The following is a 22656-nucleotide window of genomic DNA, read 5'->3' on the forward strand; positions in this document are numbered from 1 at the left end:
ATAATAATAATAAAAATAATAATGATAATATAATAATAATAATAATAATATCAATAGCAACAATGACAATCGTTATCATGATTGTAGTACTCTTTATTCCTCTGCACTGCACTCATAATCCAAAGAGATATGACTCCGGCAAAGTTTTTTCCTATAACATGCACTTTAATGGTAATCGTAATGAGCACCATTTCTTTAAACCTGGGATGGGGTATTGATTTTGTCGTTAATAGCGTGGTACTTAAAAATCTATCGAACTCGTACCACCGACCTGTCTCTGTACATTCACATTAAAGTGCGATTGCATTGTGAGAGAAAAGGTGTGGAATGGATCAGAAAAAGTTGATCATGTAGCATGTAATTAATTGTGTGTAATGCAAGGTTCTGGAGTAATCAAAATCATAATGAATTTGGCCCAGTCTTGGTAAAGTAACAAGCACTGTACACAGAAAGATGTATACAGGACTTCACAAATGGTGTCGGGGCTACTTACCTTGATGTCCTTATCTTTCTATGCTCATTACTCAGCCAGTATACATTTTCTACCAAAAATCGTTTGGTAAATGACATCTATTTGTAACCTTGAACATTCAGTGTAAGTTTCGTTTGATTATGTGAGAATTCATTTTCATTTTTTACCAGAACTCAAGGTTATCTTTTAACGAAGATTCCATTAATTACATACAAACTTTTGACGAAATATGAGACCAAAGTTATGATTTATTTGGTGGAAATATCACAAACATTTACAGTGCGTTACAAAATCTGTGCGTTCACATTATTGTAACAAAACCGGATATGAAGTCGACCATAATATTGACAGATATACTTCAGATTGATTTAATAAACTTTACATTACTCGAATTTGGGTCTTCTTTACGTATCCTCCTAAGTTCGTAAAACCTCTACGTCCCTGTCTAGTTGTTCATGCTTACATATAAATTGTAATACATGTATACCTTCACGAACATTTAATTTGAAAATAACATGAGATACTCTGTCTAGGGAGCATAATTATTTCCGACTATTCTTTTCTATATTCATTATTTTCATCCTTATTTCTCACCATTTTGTTTTTTCTCACCATTTAGTCCATTTGATTAGCGACAGCATTTTTCATTAAATTCAATTTCGCAGTTAATTGGAACTTTGTAATATATTTAGTTTATATTTTGTTTAGACTCGTTGCAACTTCCATATTTTTTCGATTGTCGGAACTCATGAAAAGTCTAACACTGGGATAAATGAGAAAAAAATAGAGTGAAACAATCAATGGAATTAAGAGTTTTTTCTTTGTACTTACAAAGGTGATAGTTCTCCAACGGGCTCTGAAAATATTGTGTAGTGTATCTACAAAGTGGTATTTTTGACCTACAGTTAGGTCCTATAATTCTAGACTTTGTCCTAAGTCCAGAATGTTATCGCTTTCAAGCGAGATAGTATTTACAAAACCTTAAATAGATTTTACTCTTCGAATTGTTTTCTTTCATTTCATATACATGTTTTTAACATTTCGTATGGGTTTGGAGTGGTCTTATGATTTAATTATATTTATCTGTACTTTAACTTTCTATTCAGGCCGTCCATACTCCCATTAGTTACTATGGTACTTTAACAAAATAATTGTTTAACGTTAAATACGATGTAGTTTTCTACAATTGTTTTGACCCTTTAATTGCATAACAAAATAAACATACTTTGTGTTCTCTTATCTTATGGTAATTAGTTCAGACATTATCTATTAACAGCTGAATCACTCAGATGTGGCAAAATTACATAATAGATATCTGCCTAACCACTGTGGAAACTTTAAGGCACTATTTAACCGTTGTAAGAACGCTTTTAAAAAAATTGTGATGTTTCTCTTTGCCTTTATATTTTAAGTAAACGAAAACTTTTAAATACTTCCACGAAAATGTCAACAAGATCGAGATTCAGAGATGATTACTGTTAAACATTAGTTTGCTACCTAAAAGAAGTACCTATAGTAATAAATGATAAAAGCTGTACATCTAGACCAGAGTTGAAAATACATTCATCAAAATTCTAGGTATAAAACAGTGGGTGTCATATTTAGAGATATTATTACAGCATACAATACTTTCAATACTTTCAAGTAATAGCCAATCCTTAAAGGGACTTGGTAACATTGTAAAGATGAGAGATAGTGGTGCTAAGATAGTGACTTCAATGCTAGATGTACAATTAAAGATTATCTGAAAATTTGAGTGAAAACGAACCATTATTCATGGTAGAAATTGGGAAAAACTGATCTGATTGATTCCTTAATTCTCCCAACTATATTATTACAATTTAATTGCATTTTAGGTGAATGTAAATCGTCACAAAGCAATAAAATGGCTCTACATTCCATTCCAGACATTTAAGTGTTGACAGGTTTTTTATAGCTTGTTTTATGTCTTTTTTTCATGGAAAAACGGTTTGGAAAATTCAAAAATGGTTGGGAGAATTTACTGTTAATCACTGTTAGAAGGTGTCGTATATCGACGCCTTCAAAGAAAACCATAGATATCTTCGTGGTTAGAGAATTTTTTCAGGATTTTTTGCATGTCAGAGGGTTAGTACAGTAGAAGGAATATAGTAAGTAACATTTTATACAATCATTAAGCAATATTTTCATCAACCTTCAACAACGGAGTCACTTTAATATACTTGAGTGCAACAGCAAAATAGTGCTTACAAATTAACTTTAACCTTATCGTTTCGTTGCTGAAAGGCTATTTATACTAGCTAGTCCACCAACATTTCAATTCCTGTAAAGAAATTGGACCAAAAATTGAAGAAGAAAATAAAATGTTGAAATTGAATACCGAGGAGAAGACTGCATCCAGATGCACATTGTAAAAAATCGTTGTGCCTTCATAAAATCATTTCTCATGTCAGAAATTAAATGATATACTCATGCAAGATATTCATTAAAGAAAAGGTACGTAAATGGTACACATTCGGGTCAAACAATTTTTATTTCTACCAAGAAGCTAACCAACATACAACGACTGTCAATGTTGATTACTTTGGTGAGTACAACAGTCGTGCATATCCATATCAATTAGAAACAGACCCTCAAAATTACATGATAACACAAAAAGCAACGATACACCTTGCAGGGTAGTCTAATCCCTCCTGTCAACTAGTAGAGATGGGCTTTGAATAGATATAACCTTACAATACTTGCTTGTATTAATCATATGCAAATCGAGAGTAGCGATTAAAAACTGAAGAAAAGTATTGTTTTAAATAGTATTGTATATTAGGCAAGCTTAATGTAAGCATGTCTTTTCTGGGATCCTCGCCTTCTAACATTGTATTGAATTAAAATGTCTAAAAAGGAAAGAAATGTTCTTTGAATAGAAATTTATTGAAGTCACTGAGGTTCTTAGCAGTAGTCATGAAATATCCACTCAGCAAGCACATTCCGGTTAACGAATCCGATGTAAGCTATATCAGGGATCGGATCTGTATCGGTTACGTCTATCATAGCCGGTTGTCCGTGGTATCCGACTTGGATTCGACCGCTGGTTTCGTACTCCACCCACACCCGAATGAAATCGGTCGCAGATAACAAAAATCCGTTGAGTTTTTGAAGCTGAAGACAACCTGGACCCGGAATACAATGTTCTACGGTCGCGCGGCTTTGTTCATACAGAGTACCCAGTGCTTGAGAAGAGTTAGAGAAGAATATAAAAGAAATAAATAAAATGTTATTCTAAACTAGGAATAAATCCCTACATGCAATCGTCCCTCCTCAAAATTTGAATAAGTGCCCCCCAAAAAATGTATAGCAAATACTGACTAAAGACTGCAACACACTTTTAGGCTCTAGAGGGCCCAAGAGTGCAGCGTTTAAACAAATAAAATGCAAAAATCTTCTCACTCAGAAGCTACGCTCCCTCGCATAATATCCTTCAAAATGTACGAGTAAAAACCGAGAAAATTGAAGGGTGAAAAAAAGTATATTGCTAACGTTTATATTATAGTTTTGCTAAGGGATGTAATTTTTTAATACAACAAAACTTCAAAAAACCTGTGAGGGGGTAGTCACTTCTGTAACCTTCACCCCTCTAATTCACTTTGCTCCCTCGCATTTGTGTACTGATGGGGGCGGGGGGCTTTGGTGGCAGTTCTCCCAAATGAAATGTAAAGCAATTAAAGTTACAAATAAGGTATCAAAATATGCTCATCTGGCCGTAATTAAATGCCTAAAAGCCCTGAGCTTCATTAGGCTCCGCCCCTCGACAACCGCCGGGGCTTTGCCCCTGGACCCCACGCCAATGTACGCTCCACTTTGCTTTGCTTTGCTCTACCTGATCGTAAATACTTTAGCCCCCCCCCCTACTTTGAAAAACGTTCCCAAGGCCTGCTTAACGTGTGAGAGTGGTGGTAATGCGGATTTTTTTTCTGCCCCCCCCCCAAAAAAAAGAAGTTTTTGCCCCTTATGCCACTGCTCCCCTCGTCGCTCACATTTCGCCCCCCCCCCGGTCAGAAATCGCCGCCCCTGAATATGTATTGATCTTTCACTATTTTTTAAAAACCCATACCGCTAATTAAACAGGCTGGCATAAAGGCGATGCATAACGTACTAGTGGAGTTAAAACAAAATCAGGTACTTACTGATCTCGTAATATTCCTGAACTTGTTCTTCGGCCTCATCTCGAGTCAGAACAATCCTGGCGCTCTTCTCCGTCTTGAAGGAGACATCAATATGAAGGGGGAAGGTGATGATCGCTGGGAACTTGAACTGGATCTCATCCAAGATGTTCGTGGAGTAGTTACATTCTAGGGATAAGCGAAAGAGAAGGAAGTTAATTTAATTCGATGGTTAGTTGGTGGATGCGTACGCATGCGCAGTTCCGGGGTGAGAGGATTGGGTGGGGTGTGTGGGGATGGGTGTAATATTTAGATCGAGATATGTCAGGACTAACGATATGGTTAGGGTTGTAAGACGAAAATGCTGCAAGAACATCGGCTGCCACTGACCAATTAGCTCCGCCCCTTCATACTAGGCCTACTTCATACACAAGTCATGTTAAGATTGTTTTAAACGTACCAGGGTTGGTGATTTCAGTAGTGGCTATCCTGGTAGTTGTGGGGCTCTTGGTAGTTGTGGTGCTCCTGGTAGTTGTAGTGTTCGTTGCAGTTGTGGCGATCATGTTTGTGGTGGTGGCTGCATTGGTTGTGGCAGGTAAAGTGGTTATGGTAGCCGCTGTGGTTGTGGTGGCCGCGGTGGTTGTGGTAGCCACTGCGATTGTGGTAGCCGCTGTGGTTGTGGTAGCCGCGGTGGGTGTGGTAGCCGCGGTGGGTGTGGTAGCCGCTGTGGTTGTAAGTGGACTAGTTTTTACAGTAGTAGTACTCTGCCTCTGTGTTGGCGGGGTTGTACCTACATGTAGTTGCATTATGTGCGAAAAAAGATAAATACGAATCAAAATTGTTTGAGTATTAATATAAAAGAATGAGGGAAAGGGGAGAATGATCAAAAACTCTTTCTTTTTGAGATCTAAAGGTAGGCTTACCATTTTGCATTTTGACTTATCATGCGTATTGCACATTATATTGTTTATAGTGTTTCAAACCGAGATAATTGAATACACAAGGGAAATGTTTCTGAAATATATAATGATAATGAGTTTGTCAAACTTTTCACCCCCCTCACGTTTAAACAAATCGTAGCACTAGCATAAAGGAAAATATACAGCAAGTTTAGACTCACCACTGGTACCAGCTTCGATTGCTGTCGTTATGTTGGTTGTTGCTGCTTTGGTGGGAATAGTGGTTGAAGAGTTGGGCTTGATATCAACTGTAGTTGGAGGATCGGTAGGTTGGATCCGCGAGGGCGGGGTGGTGGAGGGGGTGGTGGAGGCTGGTGGTGACGTACGCCATGGAGCAGTGGTAGACTCATCAGTTCTACCCTGTGTTGTCGATGGTATCATTGAAACAGCATGTGAACCTAGACAATAAGAGAAGGATATTATACATTAGAAGATTTACAAGCGCTGCCAGACATCTGTGAACTCAACCAACCCAAGGGCAAAATTAGCCGTCAGATTTGCAAATTTGCCAACAGATGCTAACATTGACATAGATGAGCTGATGAAAATGGACGAAATGGAAAATTACATGACCGCACTCCCGATCTAATGCAAACTTGACTGGAAGAATGAAAAAAAGAACAAAGACATTTTGGTGAAGTAAAGATACAAGTAAACGACACAGATATAACACAATAAAAAGAGGTGTGAATTTTGAAAATTTTAAAAGAAATCAAAAGGATTCAGGAATCACGGATAAGTTTCACTTCAAAATAAAAAAAGTAAAACGTATTATATGCTGTAATCGATTATTTATATCGTAGTACGTGCGGTACGTGCAGGCTGCCTGAAATGAGATAAATTGTTAGAATCTTGTACGTGACAGGATTTCGGAGAGCGATGAGAATTTGATAATTATATAACTCTTTCAAAGCCACGGAGATAATACGTGGAAACGCTATGACGCTATGGCATTCACATTCGAAACTCAATCTGAAAAGGGGGTGTTTATTATTTTTTTATTGTGTAAAACATCTAAAATGGTATATTGACTAAGATTAGAATTCAGATAACATATAGATAATTTGATCTGTATCTAGATGACTAATCTTACGGACCAATCTCGAAAATAAGTTAGAACTATATAATAATAGTAATGAGCGATAAAGAAAATATCTTTCAAAGGAAAATTAGTTTATGTCATAAATGACAACAAAGAAAAAAGAGAAATTGTAATGAGACATTGATGCTAGCCCTACATAGTTCATAATATGGTTGGAAACGGTTTTTGGTCTGAACGACAATGTGTGAGGGCTTTTGACCCACATCTTATGCTTCAACCAAACTTGGTACTCACTGATTTTATTATTGGTGGGGGATTCGTGGCAGCGGAGTTATGAATAAAGCATCGTTGGACAGAATATTAGTTACTCTTTGGAATGAAAATCAATTCCACACAGGTTATAACTTTAAAATCAGAATCTATCAAAGTTGGGTATACTTTTATATATGTTATAATTATACCCACTGAATATACATATTTACATGTGTGGTTACGTTTAGTTTCCAGTTGTGATGGTTTTAAAAAGATAGAATTAAATTGAAGATGAACGTCCTTTCTTGATATCAATAAAATAATGACACTTACCAGAGTAAGCGCACACCATGTGACGATTTTCTGTAATCTGATTGGTTGGTACCCATGGCATCATAGTTGGCTTGGCAACCAAACGTGAGTTGCCGTTTGCCTGTGTACCAATATCGCCGCATCGTATTGCCTTGCTCAAGAAATATTCACATTGCTGGCACCCGTGTGCTTTATAGAATGGACAAAAACAGATTTAATGAGAAAGAATATCAAGATGGCGAAGAAAATCACAGCTTTTGATGTTTATTGTGTTCTTAGTTACATGTATATAATGATGTTACCACTCACATTATTTCAAGATATTCATCATACCGGACACTATGGGACTGTAAATTATTAATGGGGAGAAGATGGTGCAAGTCTGCACTTCGTATATTCGATAATGAGTCTCTAATAAGTTGAATCGTATAAAGATTTGTTATGGAATGTAAGAAATTAAATCACTTAAATTATCAAGAAACGTTATCAACGTTTAGAAAAAGAAAATCTGTTGATATTCATTCACATGATAATAGAATTTTATTGGTACAATAACCATAAAGCTGCGAATATATCATCAAATCTAGGAAAGATTTTCATAATTAATTTCAGATCATTTCCAGCACCGTCAATCAATGCTTGGTGAATCCTGTTTAACTGATTTCCAAACATGTAATTCAAAATCACAACTTTAAAGGTATAATTCCTAATGTTCCGCCCTACTGGATCATTAACATCTGAATTTCCTTGTGGTAATGTCATTTTTATTGACGCATGGGTACGCCAACGAATGTTGTGGTATATGGCGTGCCAAGTAAGAGTGGCATCGTATAATCAGTGAATAAAAATTGCACATTTCAAATAATGCGTTGAGTTACATAATTTGGCTTATGGTCTGATTTACTCCAACGGATGGACTATAGCACAGATAATAACGCAAGTGGGATAGCACCTCGTGCGCAACGGGAATTACAAGAGCATTCTGTTCACATTGTCTCCGTTACAGACACGACGTTATTTGCTGACACAGAACTGCGGCAGTGATTGGCGCGTCAAAAGTTGCACAAATCGTTAACGCAGCCCTGCGCCAGTCAAACAACGTATCGTGAGCCCTTGCGTCAAAGATAGGCTTCTACCCTTTGAAGATAAACGTCCAACTTACTATCTCGTCGTATACCTGTGGAGGTAGTAGCGAGGAGCAAGATAAGAAAGACCGTGGAGGATGTGAAGTAAATCCCTTCCTGGAAGAATACAGAGAGACAAAACATATATTTCATAAATCGATATGTTGCAATAAAATTCACTGTAAATAAAGATAAAGGAGAGATATCCCTCTTACTTTCGAACATATTTAAAGTGTTTGAATCCTTAAAATCAATGGTAGTAAAATATAGATTATATAGATCCACTTCATAATTATGATAAAAGGTTGAAATATTTCCATAGTAGACCCGTCATATTGATATTCCTTACTTTAAAAATCACGATTGTCCAAGAGTTGCATATCCATTTTTGATTCTATATCTAATATTATTGCAATTTTAAAAGAAAGTTTGCGGAGTCATGACGAAAGCTATTAGATTTCAATAACTCAGTAATTGAAACAGTCGATATCAAAGAGGAAAAAAATATTACCATGCTTAACCAGCTTGCATTCATTCAGTCTAAATCCACTGCCAATGCTCTTCAACCAAACTTGACGAATGCCTCGAAGAACAATAATATACCAGTTACAAGACTTGCGCCTCCTAACAAAGATATTCCTTTCATACCCCCTCTCCCGGCCCCCTATGTCTCTCTGTCTCTGTCTCTTACTCCCCCGCCCTCTCTTGTCTTTGTCTTTCCCTCTCTCTTAAGTTTTCATTTAATTTGTCTCCCCCTCTCTCTATATTGCTCTCTCACCAAATCGAATACCCATGCTTACTCTATATACCCCTAATTGCTGAGATTTCGTGCTTTTTCCACATCCGATATTAATACCTAGAGTATGAAATCTGTCACTATGTGTTGTTGCCGTGGTTATGCTTCACGCCTACAAGTTTTCATAGGTCTGGAAAGATATCCAAACCTATATACGTGCACGTTTGTTCATAAATATTTCAGAAGTATTCCGTCGTTTTTCGAAAAGGTGGTAGAAAAGGTAAAATTGGAGCAATGCAGATCCCATTATAGGGATGATCATGATGCTAGTGAGCCATCCAAGTATAGTTCATTATGCTCTGAATTTACTGAGGCCACAGTATTATCAATACCCACATCATCAACATCAACCACGAAATACAACATATTGATTGATTGATGAGAATAAGTTATTATTCAAGGAAACTGGAAATAATATTATATAATAATATCAATCAGGAGACAACGGGATTTAAGACCAAAGAAACAAAATACAAACAAATGATCATCGCACCCCTTGGCCTTGCATCTCTTGTCTCACAGGGCCATGGTTATAATGAGTAGTGTGTAACATAATTTGGATTACAAGTATACCAGACGCTCTATCATAATTATGACGTTATGTGCGACCGTGTTTATTCACTAAAAAACAAACAAACATTGCATTATTTTCTCTACGACTGATGCAAACAGTTGTCATTTTGTTATTTATCACGAATTAGTCCACACGCAAAGGCAAATAGATGTATGTCATAAGTCTTTCCAAATGTGTTCTTTGTTCATCCCGGTGTATGATATATGTACATTGGAGAGTGAGAGAGAGAGAGAGAGAGAGAGAGAGAGAGAGAGAGGGGGGGAGGGATGAGAAAGGAGTTAGATAACATGAGAGGAGAGGGGGTGACAAAGACATGAGAGCTGGAGAACATGTAAATAGAATGATGGGAGAAAGAGATAGAGAAGAGACCAACAGAGATAGAGGGAAACAGATACTAATCATAACATTTACGTAATTTTCTTCTTGATAATTACACCTACACCTTGACCTAACTAATAATGTGTGTGATGTTTGAATGAAACGACCTTCAAGGATAGTTTTTTTTCGTTTACCCTAATAAACCTGTTAGAAATCAATATTAGTACTATATTGAAATCAGTAACTGCCATGTGTATCTATTCTTAATACTGTATAATGGAAATAAGTTACATGGACAATGATAACAAATATTCAAGAAAGTGATACGAGATTTTTTTTTCTTCATAATCATGAACACGGTGATCATTTTCCCATACAAATTCGGTATTTTTATTTTCTCCTTTATCAGACTTATTCCGATATGCTTCAATTCAATTCAATGGCTGAATTTTCTATGTGTAATGTGGGAAATAGTTTCCATTTTATGGGTATGCATAAAGACATCTAAATTGTATAATTTACGTCTGGCATTGTGTAGTGTATCTACATAAGTGATATTCTTGGCCTACATTTAATACTATAATTCTAGACTTTGCTAGTTTCTATCGACCATCACGTCCACGAATATGGACACAAGTTCGGTCAGAGGATGACCACAGTTCAAAGTCCAGAAGGAACCATAATACCGTTAAAAAGTAGAAGCAGATACGGAGTGGGGGGGGGGGGGGGTAGGGTATAAGGGTTGTATGCCTTATTATGAACAAATAATCCTGTCCTCCCTCATTTTTGGCAAACTTAACACCTATATGTTTTGGGTTGCTTAAGACAGATTGTTTACTCCTTTTCATTTCCTTGTTTGTCCAAAATTTGTTATCCAAATTTGGCAATGATATATATACGTGAATGGTGTACTCTCGGTTAAAATATCGTACATCGTACAGCATTTTGTCGCTTTCAAGCGAGATAGTATTTACAGAACCTATAGATTTTACAATTGCTTTTCGAATTGTTTTTCTTTCATTTCCTGTACATTTTTTAAACATTCTGTGTGGGTTTGGAGTGGTCCTATGAATTAATTATACTTTTCTGTACTTTAACTCTCTATTCAGGCCTTCCATACTTCCATTAGTTACAAGTTTCAAGTTTCAAGTTTCAAGTTTTATTTATCTTTCTTTCATAACACACATTACAAATATGACATGAATATAACAAGTAAACAGAATATGGCGTTACAATAGAAAGATGAGGTGACCTTGGTTGAAAGCAAGGCTTGTGGATTTACGGTCCCTCATGAGTAGCTTATGAGTATGTCCTAAAAGAACAAACTCGTCAGATAAGAATAATGCGTACATTTAAATGCTTACAAACTAAACTAACTAAACAACTAAGAAACTATAAACATCGGACTACTAAACGATGGCTATAAACAAGAGGAACAGGGATATACTACGAGCAACAGGACTGAAACACAGACAAAAACTAAACAAGACAGACAGATGAATAGATGTGAGAAACGGGAATAGAATTATGCTGACCTATATAGCAAATAATTTTCTTAAATATTGATCACAACTATAAATCTAGACGATATCGACTCAAATAAAGTAACTTCAGTTTGCGCTAACATACATAAATACTGACCGATTGCGCTATTCTTGGTTCAAGGGAATTCCAAAACCTAGGTCCAGTGGACCCCAAAGTAGTAAGGGCAAATTGTGTTCTAACAAGAGGTAAGTGATATGCTTGCGCCTGTCGTGTGGAATAACTATTAACTTGGTTATTTGTCTTAAATATTCTAGCCAAGGCTACTGGCAGTAGACCTGCATTCAATTCATAAATTAGAGCTCCTAGTTGTAAATGATAAATATCTTTAACTTTCAAAACACTACTATTATAAAAAAAAAGAAAGAACATCTGTATGCGCAAGATAGTGAGTATTACAAACAATTCGTATTACTCTTTTCTGTGCCAGTAGTAATTTATCCATTTGAGATTTGAACGAGTTACCCCAAGCTAGCACTCCATAGTGCAAATATGGCAAGATTAAAGTTGCGTACAACATACGTACAATATTCAGTGGGAACACAGATTTCAATTTATAAATTACACCAGTATTTCTCGACAATAATTTACAAAGTTTATTAATATGGTACTTCCAATTTAAATGTTCATCAATATGCAAGCCAAGAAATTTAAATGTAGATACCCTTTCAATCTCAACACCATTAAACATTACATTTCCAGGCAATATACCCAGGGAATTACTAAAGATCATATAATTAGTTTTCTTAAGATTTAAAGACAACTTGTTTGCATGAATCAACAAAGTCAACTCAGAGTTTACAGTCTGTAAAAGAGTTTGTGGATTTCTATGAGAGAAAAAAACACTCGAGTCATCTGCAAATAAAATGAATGATAACATCTTTGCGGAAAGTTGAAAATCGTTAATATACACGATAAACAAAAGCGGGCCTAAAAGGGATCCCTGTGGGACCCCACAAGTGACGTCCCGCAAATCTGAATCAATTCTATGTAAAGTAACAAACTGTTTCCTATTTGTTAAGTAGCTTCTAAACCAGTCTAATGCTATTCCCCTTACACCATAATGGCACAGTTTATCTATTAAAATATAATGATTTACAGTATCAAACGCTTTAGAGTAGTCTAAGAAGACATCAACTGTATGCATGCGTGCATCTAAAGGCACTGGGTATCTTATCCACCAAATGTAGAATAGCATGAGTGGTGGTGTATTTTTCACGAAAACCAAACTGAAAATTTGATAAAATGTTAGCATTCATCAGAAATTTTATCGTCCGAGTATACATTAGCTTCTCAAGAATTTTCGAAAAGGAATTCAGCAAAGAAATAGGACGATAATTATTCAAGATAAGGGCATCACCCTGTTTAAAAATGGGCACAACCTTTGTAATCTTCATTTTCATGGGTACAACACCTGTGGTCATTGATAGATTAAATATATGTACGACAGGTTAATTGCACAATACCAACAATTACATTTTTATCAACTCATTTGTTATATAGTCACACAACCTGGACTTTTCTTATTCTTTAAAGAATGTACAATATCAAATAATTCTTCTTCAGTCGTTGGCAATAAAAATAATTTATGATTAAGGTTTTCTAAAAAATATTGAAATGTTTTTTGAGACTCTGGAATGACACGCGACAAATTCTGGCCAATATTACAAAAATATTCATTGAATTTATCTACAATAACTTCAGGATCATCAATTACATTCCCATCAATGTTTAATTTACTTACATAAGACACTTTCTGCTTTGGCTTAAAAACATTCCTAATCACTTTCCATGTCCCTTTTATATCATTATGTGTCGCCTGCAATTGAGCACAGTAATACTGCTTCTTAGCAGCACGTAGGATTGAAGTAAGAGTATTCCGATAAATATTATATTTCCTATGAGAAGACTGAGATTTACTGATCTTATACTTATAGTACAACTTATTTTTCCTATTTATTGACCTCAATATAGAAGTAGTAATCCATGGCAATCGAGGGGTTGTTCTACGATTTCTACTATTACATTTACATAAAGGTAAATTTTTATCATACAGCAAAAAGAAAGTATTTAAGAATTTATCATATGAGCTATCAACATCATAATCACGTAATACTTCTCTCCAATCACTTGCTAACAACTCCTCTTTAAATTTAGCAATACTGGTAGGTTTACTTTTTCGAACATATCTATTACTAGAAATATTACGGATATTCCTACCAAAAGACATCCTCGCATATACTGGAAAGTGGTCAGACAAATCTGAAGTTATAATACCCGCATCTGGTAAAGGCCGTACATTACTAAATATGTTATCAATGAGAGTAGAAGAAGTGTCTGTAACTCTGGTAGGTTTAGTAATTGAGGGCATTGAAGAGAAAGATATAAACATGTTTAAAAAGTCACAAACGTAGCATTCTCATCGTGCTGAAGAAAATTAACATTATAATCACCCATGACAAAGACTGTTTTATGTAAAAAAAAAAAAAAAATATTGAATTTGATAACACAGTTTGCATTTCATTTATAAACAAATTCACATTACCTTGAGGTGGTCTATAAACGACCCCAATTATAACATTTCGTCTGCCAGGAAAAAACAATTCTACAAAGACACTTTCCATTAAATAATTCATTAAATTAACTTCATTTAAAACTCGGTAATTCAGCTGCGTGGGGACATACAATGCGACACCTCCTCCCCTCCTATCTTGTCGATTATTCATAATTATATTACTTCCTGGAAGAGAAAATACATTTCCTTCAGTTTCACTTGATAACCAAGTTTCAGAGATTCCTATAACTATAGAACTGTAGCACATGTTCCGCAAAAATACATTTAATTTATCAAAGTTTGCTTGCTTGCTTGTTACTATGGTACTTTAACAAAATAATTGTTTAACGTTAAATACGATGTAGTCTTCTACAATTGTTTTGACCCTTTAATTTAAAAAATAAACATACTTTCTGTTCTCTTATCTTATGGTAATTATTTCAGACATTATCTATCAACAGCTGACTTACTCAGCAGTGGCAACATTACTTCATGGAAATCTGCCTAACCAATGAGGAAAATATAAGGCACTATTTAACCGTTGTAAGAACGCTTTAAAAAATTGTGATGTTCTTCTTTGCCTTTATATTTTAAGTAAACGAAAACTTTAAAATAGTTCCACGAAAATGTCAACATGTTCTAGATTCAGAGATGATTACTGCTAAATATTAGTTTGCTACCTAAAATTGTACAGTAATAAATAATAAAAGCTGTACATCTAGACCAGAGTTGAAAATACATTCATCAAAGTTCTAGGTATAAAACGTGGGTGTCATATTTAGAGATATTATTACAGCATACAATATTTTCAAGGTCCCAGTGAATAGCAAATCCTTAATATACTTGAGTGCAACAGCAAAATAGTGCTTACGAATTAACTTTAATCTTATCGTTTCGTTGCTAAAAGGCTATTTATATTAGTTAGTCCACCAACATTTCAAATTCCTGTAAAGAAATTGGACCCAAAATTGAAGAAGAAAAAAAAATGTTGAAATTGAATACCGAGGAGAATATTGCATCCAGATGCCACATTGTAAAAAGAAAGAAAAAAAAAGAAGAAAAAAAAGATTTGCAATTGTTTTAAATATTTTGACGACATGGGGGCTGTGCCTTCATAAAATAATTTCTCATGTCAGAAACTAAATGATACTCATGCAAGATATTCATGAAAGAAAAGGTACGTAAATGGTACACATTCGGATCAAACAATGTTTATTTCTACCAAGAAGCTTACCAATATACAAGGACTGTCGATGTTGATTACTTGGGTGAGTACAACAGTCGTGCATATCCCTATCAGTTACAAACAGACCATCATAATTATATGAAAACACAAAAAACAACAATGGACAAAATGTTGGTTTATTACCACAGCTACTGCATTAAATAACATGATACCCCTGCTAATATCAATCATATGCAAACCGAAACAAGTGGAGATTAAAAACTGAAGAAAAGTATTGATTTACATTGTATTGTAGAATGTATATTAGGCAAGCCTAATGTAAGCATGTCTTTTCTGGAATCCTCGCCTTCTAACTCACATTGTATTGAATTAAAATGTCTAAAAAGGAAAGAAATATTCTTTGAATAGAAATTTATTGAAGTCACTGAGGTTCTTAGCAGTAGTCATGAAATATCCACTCAGCAAGCACTTGCTTGTTAACGAATCCGATGTAAGCTATATCAGGGATCGGATCTCTATCGGTAAAGTCTATCATAGCCGGTTGTCCGTGGTATCCGACTTGGATTCGACCGCTGGTTTCGTACTCCACCCACACCCGAATGAAATCGTTCGCAGATAGCAAAAATCCGTTGACTGCGGTTTCAAGCTTACTACAACCTGGACCCGGTCTACAATGTTCTACGGTCGCGCGGCTTTGTTTATACAGAGTACCCAGTGCTTGAGAAGAGTTAGGGAAGAATATAAAAGAAATAAATAAAACGTTATTCTAAAATAGGAATAAATCCCTACATGCCATTTTGTCTTTTCTTTGTTTGTTTTCAATGAGCTTAGAAATTAAGCTGCAGAAGGACAATATGTGTTCATCTTTCACTAGTTAACCCCCCAAAAACAATACCGCTAAATAAACAGGCTAGCATAAAGGCGATGCATAAAGTACTAGCGGAGATAAAAACAAAAGCAGGTACTTACTGATCTCGTAATATTCCTGGTCTTGTTCTTTGGCCTCATCTCGAGTCAGAACAATCCTGGCGTTCTTCTCCATCTTGAAGGAGACATCAATATGAAGGGGGAAGGTGAGGATCTTTGGGAACTTGAATTGGATGTTATCGAAGGTGTTCGTGGAGAAGATACATTCTAGGGATAAGGTGAGAAAGAGAAGGAAGTTCAATTTAATTCGATGTGGATGCGTACGCATGCAGGTTATTTCCAGGGTGAGAGGATTGTGTGGTTTGTGGAACTTGAAATTTGCGTTACAATAAGATCTTATTATTCAGGTCAAGAGAACGACCTTGAAACATCAACATCTATAGCTGAAAGACCCATCTCAACTTTTAAATCAGGATCCATTAGAGTCGGTTCGAGGGGCGAAGATCATGAGACGAACAATAGACAAACTCACGCCTCCCCCTATTTAGATATAGAGCCTATATAATATTTTAGATCAAGATATGTCAGTAATAACGATATGGTTAGGGTTGTAATACGACTTGGCAGCAAGACCATCAGGCTTAGCCGACCAATTGGTTCCCCACTTCATACATAAGTCATGTTAAAGTTGTTGTAAACGTACCAGGGGTGGGGATTTCAGTTATGGCTATCCTGGTAGTTGTGGGGCTCTTGGTAGGTGTAGTGCTCCTGGCAGTTGTAGTGCTCGTTGCAGTTGTGGCGATCATGTTTGTTGTGGTAGCTACATTGGTTGTGGTAGCCGATACGGTTGTAGGTTGGCTAGTTTCTACAGTAGTATTACTCTGTCTCTGTGTTGGCGTGGTGGTGACTGTTGTGCCTAGTTGCATGCATGATGAGCGAAAACAGGAGAAATCGGAATTTTATCAAAAATTATTCGAGACAGTATTGAAAGGAAAAGGGAAAAGGAAGAATGTTCAAGAGCTCTTTAATTTTGATGTAAGCTTACCATGCTTATTGCACATGTAATTCCATAGTGTTTCAAACCGAGATACCGAATACACAAGTGAAATGTTTCTAAAATAAAATGATTATGACTTTGTAAAATCTTTTCAACCCCCCTCACATAAACAAATCACAGCATTGGCATAAAGGCAAATATACAGCAAGTTTAGACTCACCACTGGTACCAGCTTCGATTGCTGTCGTTATGTTGGTTGTGGATGCCTTGGTCGGAATAGTGGTTGAAGAGTTGGGCTTAAAATCAACTGCAGTTGGAGGATCGGTGGGATGCATCCGCGAGGGCAGGGTGGTGGAGGTGGTGGAGGCTGGTGGTGACGTACGCCATGGAGCAGTGGTAGACTCATCAGTTCTACCCTGTGTTGTCGATGAAATCATCGAAGCAGCATGTGAACCTAGACAACAACAAAAGGATATTGTACATTAAAAAAATGCATATGCTGCCAGACCTCTGTGAACTAGGAACCGGGCCGATTTGCCGAATTCTTTTTCGTCATGTAAAGGTACAGGCCTCAATACAAGGGTCCTCAAGCCCAAGCCCAAGGGCAAAACTGGCCGTCAGATTTAATATTGACATAACAACGCTTCTTAAATGATGTGCTAATACGGACAATTTTAGATGAGCTGATGAAAATGGGAGAAATCAAAGTTACATGACCGCAACCCCGATCAAATGCAAACTTTACTAGAAGAATGAAAAAAAGAACAAAGAAATTTTGGTGAAGCAAGTGAATATAACACAATAAAAGGAGGTGTGATTTTTGAAAGTTTTAAAGCCACACTGTACTACTTGTAGCTACTTGCTCCCTCTATATCGTAAACAATGCATAATCGGTGACCATTGGTCTCATTGGTCCCCCATGATCCTCTTTTACTAATGCTAATTGAGAGCTGAGTTGATGAGATAACCACCTATCCAGTGACCTTGCAGGGTGATCTAATCCCTCCTATAAACTAGTACAGATGAGCTTTAAAAGAAATCAAAATGAATCAGGAATCACGGAAAAGTAGTATATCAGTTCAAACTTAAAAAGTAAAACGTTTTCTGATATACGCTGAAATCTATTATTAATCGTACTACGTGCGGTACGTGCACTGTAAAAAAATAATAGTCGAAATAACTCAATAAAATTGAGAGAAAGAATTGCCTTATTTTTATTAAGTAAATATCACCTACGGTATCTTAAGTAGAATTTACTTATTTTGCTGAATAAATTTTTACTCAGTTAAATCGAGTTACATTAACGTAAATAATTTAAGTATTGTAATCATTTTAGATAATTAAAAAAAAGCTATGATAGGATTACAAATTGCACGATTTGGTACCCATCTAATCTAACAAGTAACATCAACTAATCATTCACTACTTCTATTTAAGATTAATCACTAATCACTATCACTACTTCTATTTAAGATTGAACCGTATACATATATCTACCACCATCACAAACTATTACATACGCTTCAATTCGACACATATTGAAAGGCTCCAAATTTTATATATACTTGATCGTAGCATCTTAAAAGGAAAATTGGTTGACAATTTCCTGAAATATCAAGTTTTGATTTGTTTTGAACTGGGTAACAATTAAAAATTGTCTTGTCTTTGCTTAGCCATGTTAAATGAATTAGTAAATGTTTTAAAGTCCTTAAAATTTTCATTCAACCACAAAAAAGAATTGTTTTATTTAAAAAAGAGTTTATTTTGGTCTTAATGAATATTCATAAATTATGTAAATATTTCTATTACGCACTGCATCGGTCCTTACTTTAAAAAGATAAGAATAATCAACATAAATTGTTTGAGTAATACGTATAATTTCTGATTTTGAGTTAAAATTACTAAATTATTAAGCTGAAATTACTTAAAGTTCTTATGTATTTGATTTTACTTAAATATTCCACGTATGTTCTACCAAATTGAAAGTTTGAGTTAGCAAGACTTAAATTTAGTGCGTACTGTAAGTGGCAAAACTAATGTTTTCAAGTAAATTCTACATGGAAAAAAAAGTAAAAATTACCAATGAACAAATTCTTTTTTACAGTGTGCAGGCTCCCTGAGATGAGATAAATTGTTAGAATTTGGTATACGTGACAGGATTTCAGAGAGCGATGAGACTTTGATAATTATATAACCCTTTCAAAACCACGGAGATTATACGTGGGAACGCTGTGACGCCATGGCATTCACTTTAGAAACTCAATCTGAAAAGGGGGTGTTTATTATTTGTTTTATTATGAGAAACATCTAAAATGGTATATTAACTAATTAGAATTCAGATAACATATAGATAATTTGACCTGTATCTAGATGACTAATCTTACAGACCAATCTCGAAAATATGTTAGAACTATATAATATATAATAGTCATGAGCGATAAAGAAAATATCTTTTGAAGGAAAATTAGTTTATGTCATAAATGACAACAAAGAAAAAAGAGAAATTGTAATGAGACATTGATGCTAGCCCTACATAGTTCATAATATGATTGGAAACGGTTTTTGGTCTGAACGACAATGTGTGAGGGCTTTTGACCCACATCCTATGATTCAACCAAACTTGGTGGGGGGTCCGTGGCAGCGGAGTTATGAATAAAGCATCGTTGGACAGAATATTAGTTACTCTTTGAAATAAAAATTAATTCCAGGGCACACAGGTTACAACTTTAAAATCGGATATAATTATATACCCACTGTATATACATAGTTACATGTGGGGTTACGTCTAGTTTCCAATTGTAATAGTTTAAATAAAAATAGATTTAAATGGAAGATGAACGCCCTTTCTTGATATCAATACAATAATGACACTTACCAGAGTAAGCGCTCACCATGTGACGATTTTCTGTAATCTGATTGGTTGGTACCCATAGCATCCTTGTTGGCTTGGCAAATAAACGCGAGTTGCCGTTTGCCGGTACACCAATATAGCCGCATTGTATTGCCTTGCTCAAGAAATATTCACTTTGTTTGCATCCGTTGGCTTTGTAGAATAGGGGGGGGGGGAATTAACGAGAAAGAATATCAAGATTGCGAAGAAAATATGTGTTCTTACTTATATGAATTATTTGTCCTACGATTGATGCATTGTCGAGTGCGTCATACGGTTTTAAAGCCAGAACATACACAATCAGGCTGTCTTGTCAGCTACCGGTATATTAATGATATTAACAATCACATTATTTCAACATATTCATCATACCGGACACAATGTCCCGAATTTACAAACCTAAGTTTGAAACGCGTCGAAACGCGTCATTATGACGCACATAAACCTAGGTTTGTCGGCAATTAACCTCCGTTGTGAATTCGGGCAAATGGGACTGTAAATTTTTTATTAAAATTGCTTGATTGGGGAGAAGATGGTGCAAGTTGCACATCGTATATTCGATAATGCGTCTCGAATAAGTTAAATCGCATAAAGATTTGTTATGACAAATGTAGGAAAATAAATCCCTTACATTTTCAAGAAACGTTTTTAACGTTTACAAAAAGAAAAGCCGTTGATTTTCATTCACGTTATATTCGAATTTTATTCGTATACAATAACCCTAAAGCTGCGAATATATCATCAAACCTATGAAAGATTTTCACAATTTATTTCATTTCGTTGCCACCGTCAATTAATTAATGCTTGGCGAACCCTGTCTAACTGATTTCCAAACATGTATTACAAAATCATAATTTTAAAGGTATAATCCCTAATGTTCTGGCCTACTGGATCATTAACATCTGCATTCCCCTTTGGTAAAGTCATCTTATTGACGCATGGGTACTTCAACGAATGGTGTGGTATTTGGTGAGCCAAGTAAGAGTGGCATCGTTTAATCAGTGAATGAAAAATCACATTTCAAATAACGCGTTAAATCACTAGCATATGGCCTCTTTTACTCCAACGGATGAACAAGCCCATAATAACGCAATTGAAATATCACCTCATGCGCAACAGGAATTACAAGAGAATATCTGTTCAACTTGTCCCCGTTACACACACGACGTTATTTGCTGACAAGCTGCAGCAGTGATTGATGCGTCAAAACTTGCACAAGTCGCTAACGCATGTCTCCGCCAGGCAAACAACGCATCGTGAGCCCTTGCGTCAAAGATAGGTTTTTATTTCCCCTTTAAATGTAAACGTCCAACGTACTATCTCGTCGTATACCTGTGGAGGTAGAAGCGAGGAGCAAGACAAGAAAGACCGTCCATGATGTGAAGTAAGTCCCTTCCTGGAAGAATACATAGAGAAAAAATATATATTTCATAAATGGATATGTTGCAATAAAATTCACTGTGAATAAATATATAAAGGAAAGCTATCCCTATTACTTTCGAACATTATGTAAAGTGTTTGAATAATTTAAATCAATGGTAGTAAAATAAAGCTTCTATACATCCACTTTTTATAATGATAGAAGGTCGAAATATTTCTATAGTAGACGCGTCATATTGATATTCCTTACTTTAAAAATCACGATTGTCCAAGAGTTGCATATCCATTTTAAATTCTATCTCTAATATTATTGCAATTTTACAAAGAAAATTTACGGAGTCATGGCGAGAGCTACTAGTGTTCAATAACTCAGTACTTGAAACAATCGATATCATAAAGGAAAAGATGTTTACCATGCTTAACCAGCTTGCACTCATTCAGTCTAAATCCACTGCCAATGCTCTTCAACCAAACTTGACGAATGCCTCGAAGATCAATAATATTCGACCTTAGACCTGTGTCTCCTACCAAAGATATTCCATTAAATTTCATTACCCCCCCTCCCATTATCTCTCTCTCTCTCTCTCTCTCTCTCTCTCTCTCTCTTTCTCTCTCACACACACACTCTTCTTTTTCCTTCCCACCTCTCTATCTCTCTCGCTCCCTTACTCAATCTTACTCTATATGCCTAATTGCTAAGATTTCGTTCTTTTTCGTATCCGATATTAATACCTAGAGTTTGAAATCTGTCCATATGTGTTGTTGCCGTGGTTATGCTTCACGACTTCAAGATTTCATATATCTGGAAAGACATCCTAACCTATAAACTTGCACGTTTGTTCATAAATATTTCAGAAGAATTCCGTTGTTTTTCGACAAGGTGGAAGAATTAGTTAAAATTGGAGCAATGCAGATCCTATCATAGGGATGATCATGATGCTAGTGAGCCACCCAAGTAAGTTCCTCTTGCTCTGAATTTATGTAGGCCAGAGGCCCAGAATATTATCAATACCCACATCAAACGGAACGACGAAATATAATATTTAGAATGATTGATAAGAATAAGTTAAGACTGGTTATGATTAACAAACTGGAAAGAAAAATAATAATATTTATCAGGAGTCAACGGGATTTAAGACCAAAGAAACAAACAAACAAATGATATATCGCACCCCTTGCGTCTCCTGTCTCCAAGATCCATGATTATAATGAGTAGTGTGTAACACAATTTTGATTACAAGTACCTGATGCTCGA

At 35.6% G+C, this 22656-nt stretch overlaps 2 protein-coding genes across 2 annotated transcripts; both read right to left on the reverse strand.

Moving 5' to 3' along the window:
• Window positions 1–2613: 2613 nt before the first annotated feature.
• LOC105440182 (cell wall integrity and stress response component 4-like) lies at window positions 2614–8933 on the reverse strand. Its single transcript, XM_030973933.1, has 7 exons — window positions 8809–8933; window positions 8336–8414; window positions 7195–7362; window positions 5729–5965; window positions 5069–5398; window positions 4633–4797; window positions 2614–3678 (listed from the first exon to the last, which is right to left on the reverse strand). Exons 1-7 carry the CDS (start codon window positions 8830–8832, stop codon window positions 3398–3400), a joined length of 1284 nt encoding a protein of 427 aa, XP_030829793.1. The 5' UTR covers window positions 8833–8933; the 3' UTR covers window positions 2614–3397.
• A 6767-nt stretch (window positions 8934–15700) lies between these two features.
• LOC115919769 (cell wall integrity and stress response component 4-like) lies at window positions 15701–20128 on the reverse strand. Its single transcript, XM_030973934.1, has 5 exons — window positions 20023–20128; window positions 17352–17585; window positions 16838–17050; window positions 16237–16401; window positions 15701–15984 (listed from the first exon to the last, which is right to left on the reverse strand). The coding sequence occupies exons 1-5, from the start codon at window positions 20126–20128 to the stop codon at window positions 15701–15703; spliced, it is 1002 nt and encodes a 333-aa protein (XP_030829794.1).
• Window positions 20129–22656: the final 2528 nt, after the last annotated feature.

This window comes from Strongylocentrotus purpuratus, unplaced genomic scaffold (assembly GCF_000002235.5).
Source record: "Strongylocentrotus purpuratus isolate Spur 01 unplaced genomic scaffold, Spur_5.0 spur5_scaffold_7, whole genome shotgun sequence".
Taxonomy (NCBI): domain Eukaryota; kingdom Metazoa; phylum Echinodermata; class Echinoidea; order Camarodonta; family Strongylocentrotidae; genus Strongylocentrotus; species Strongylocentrotus purpuratus.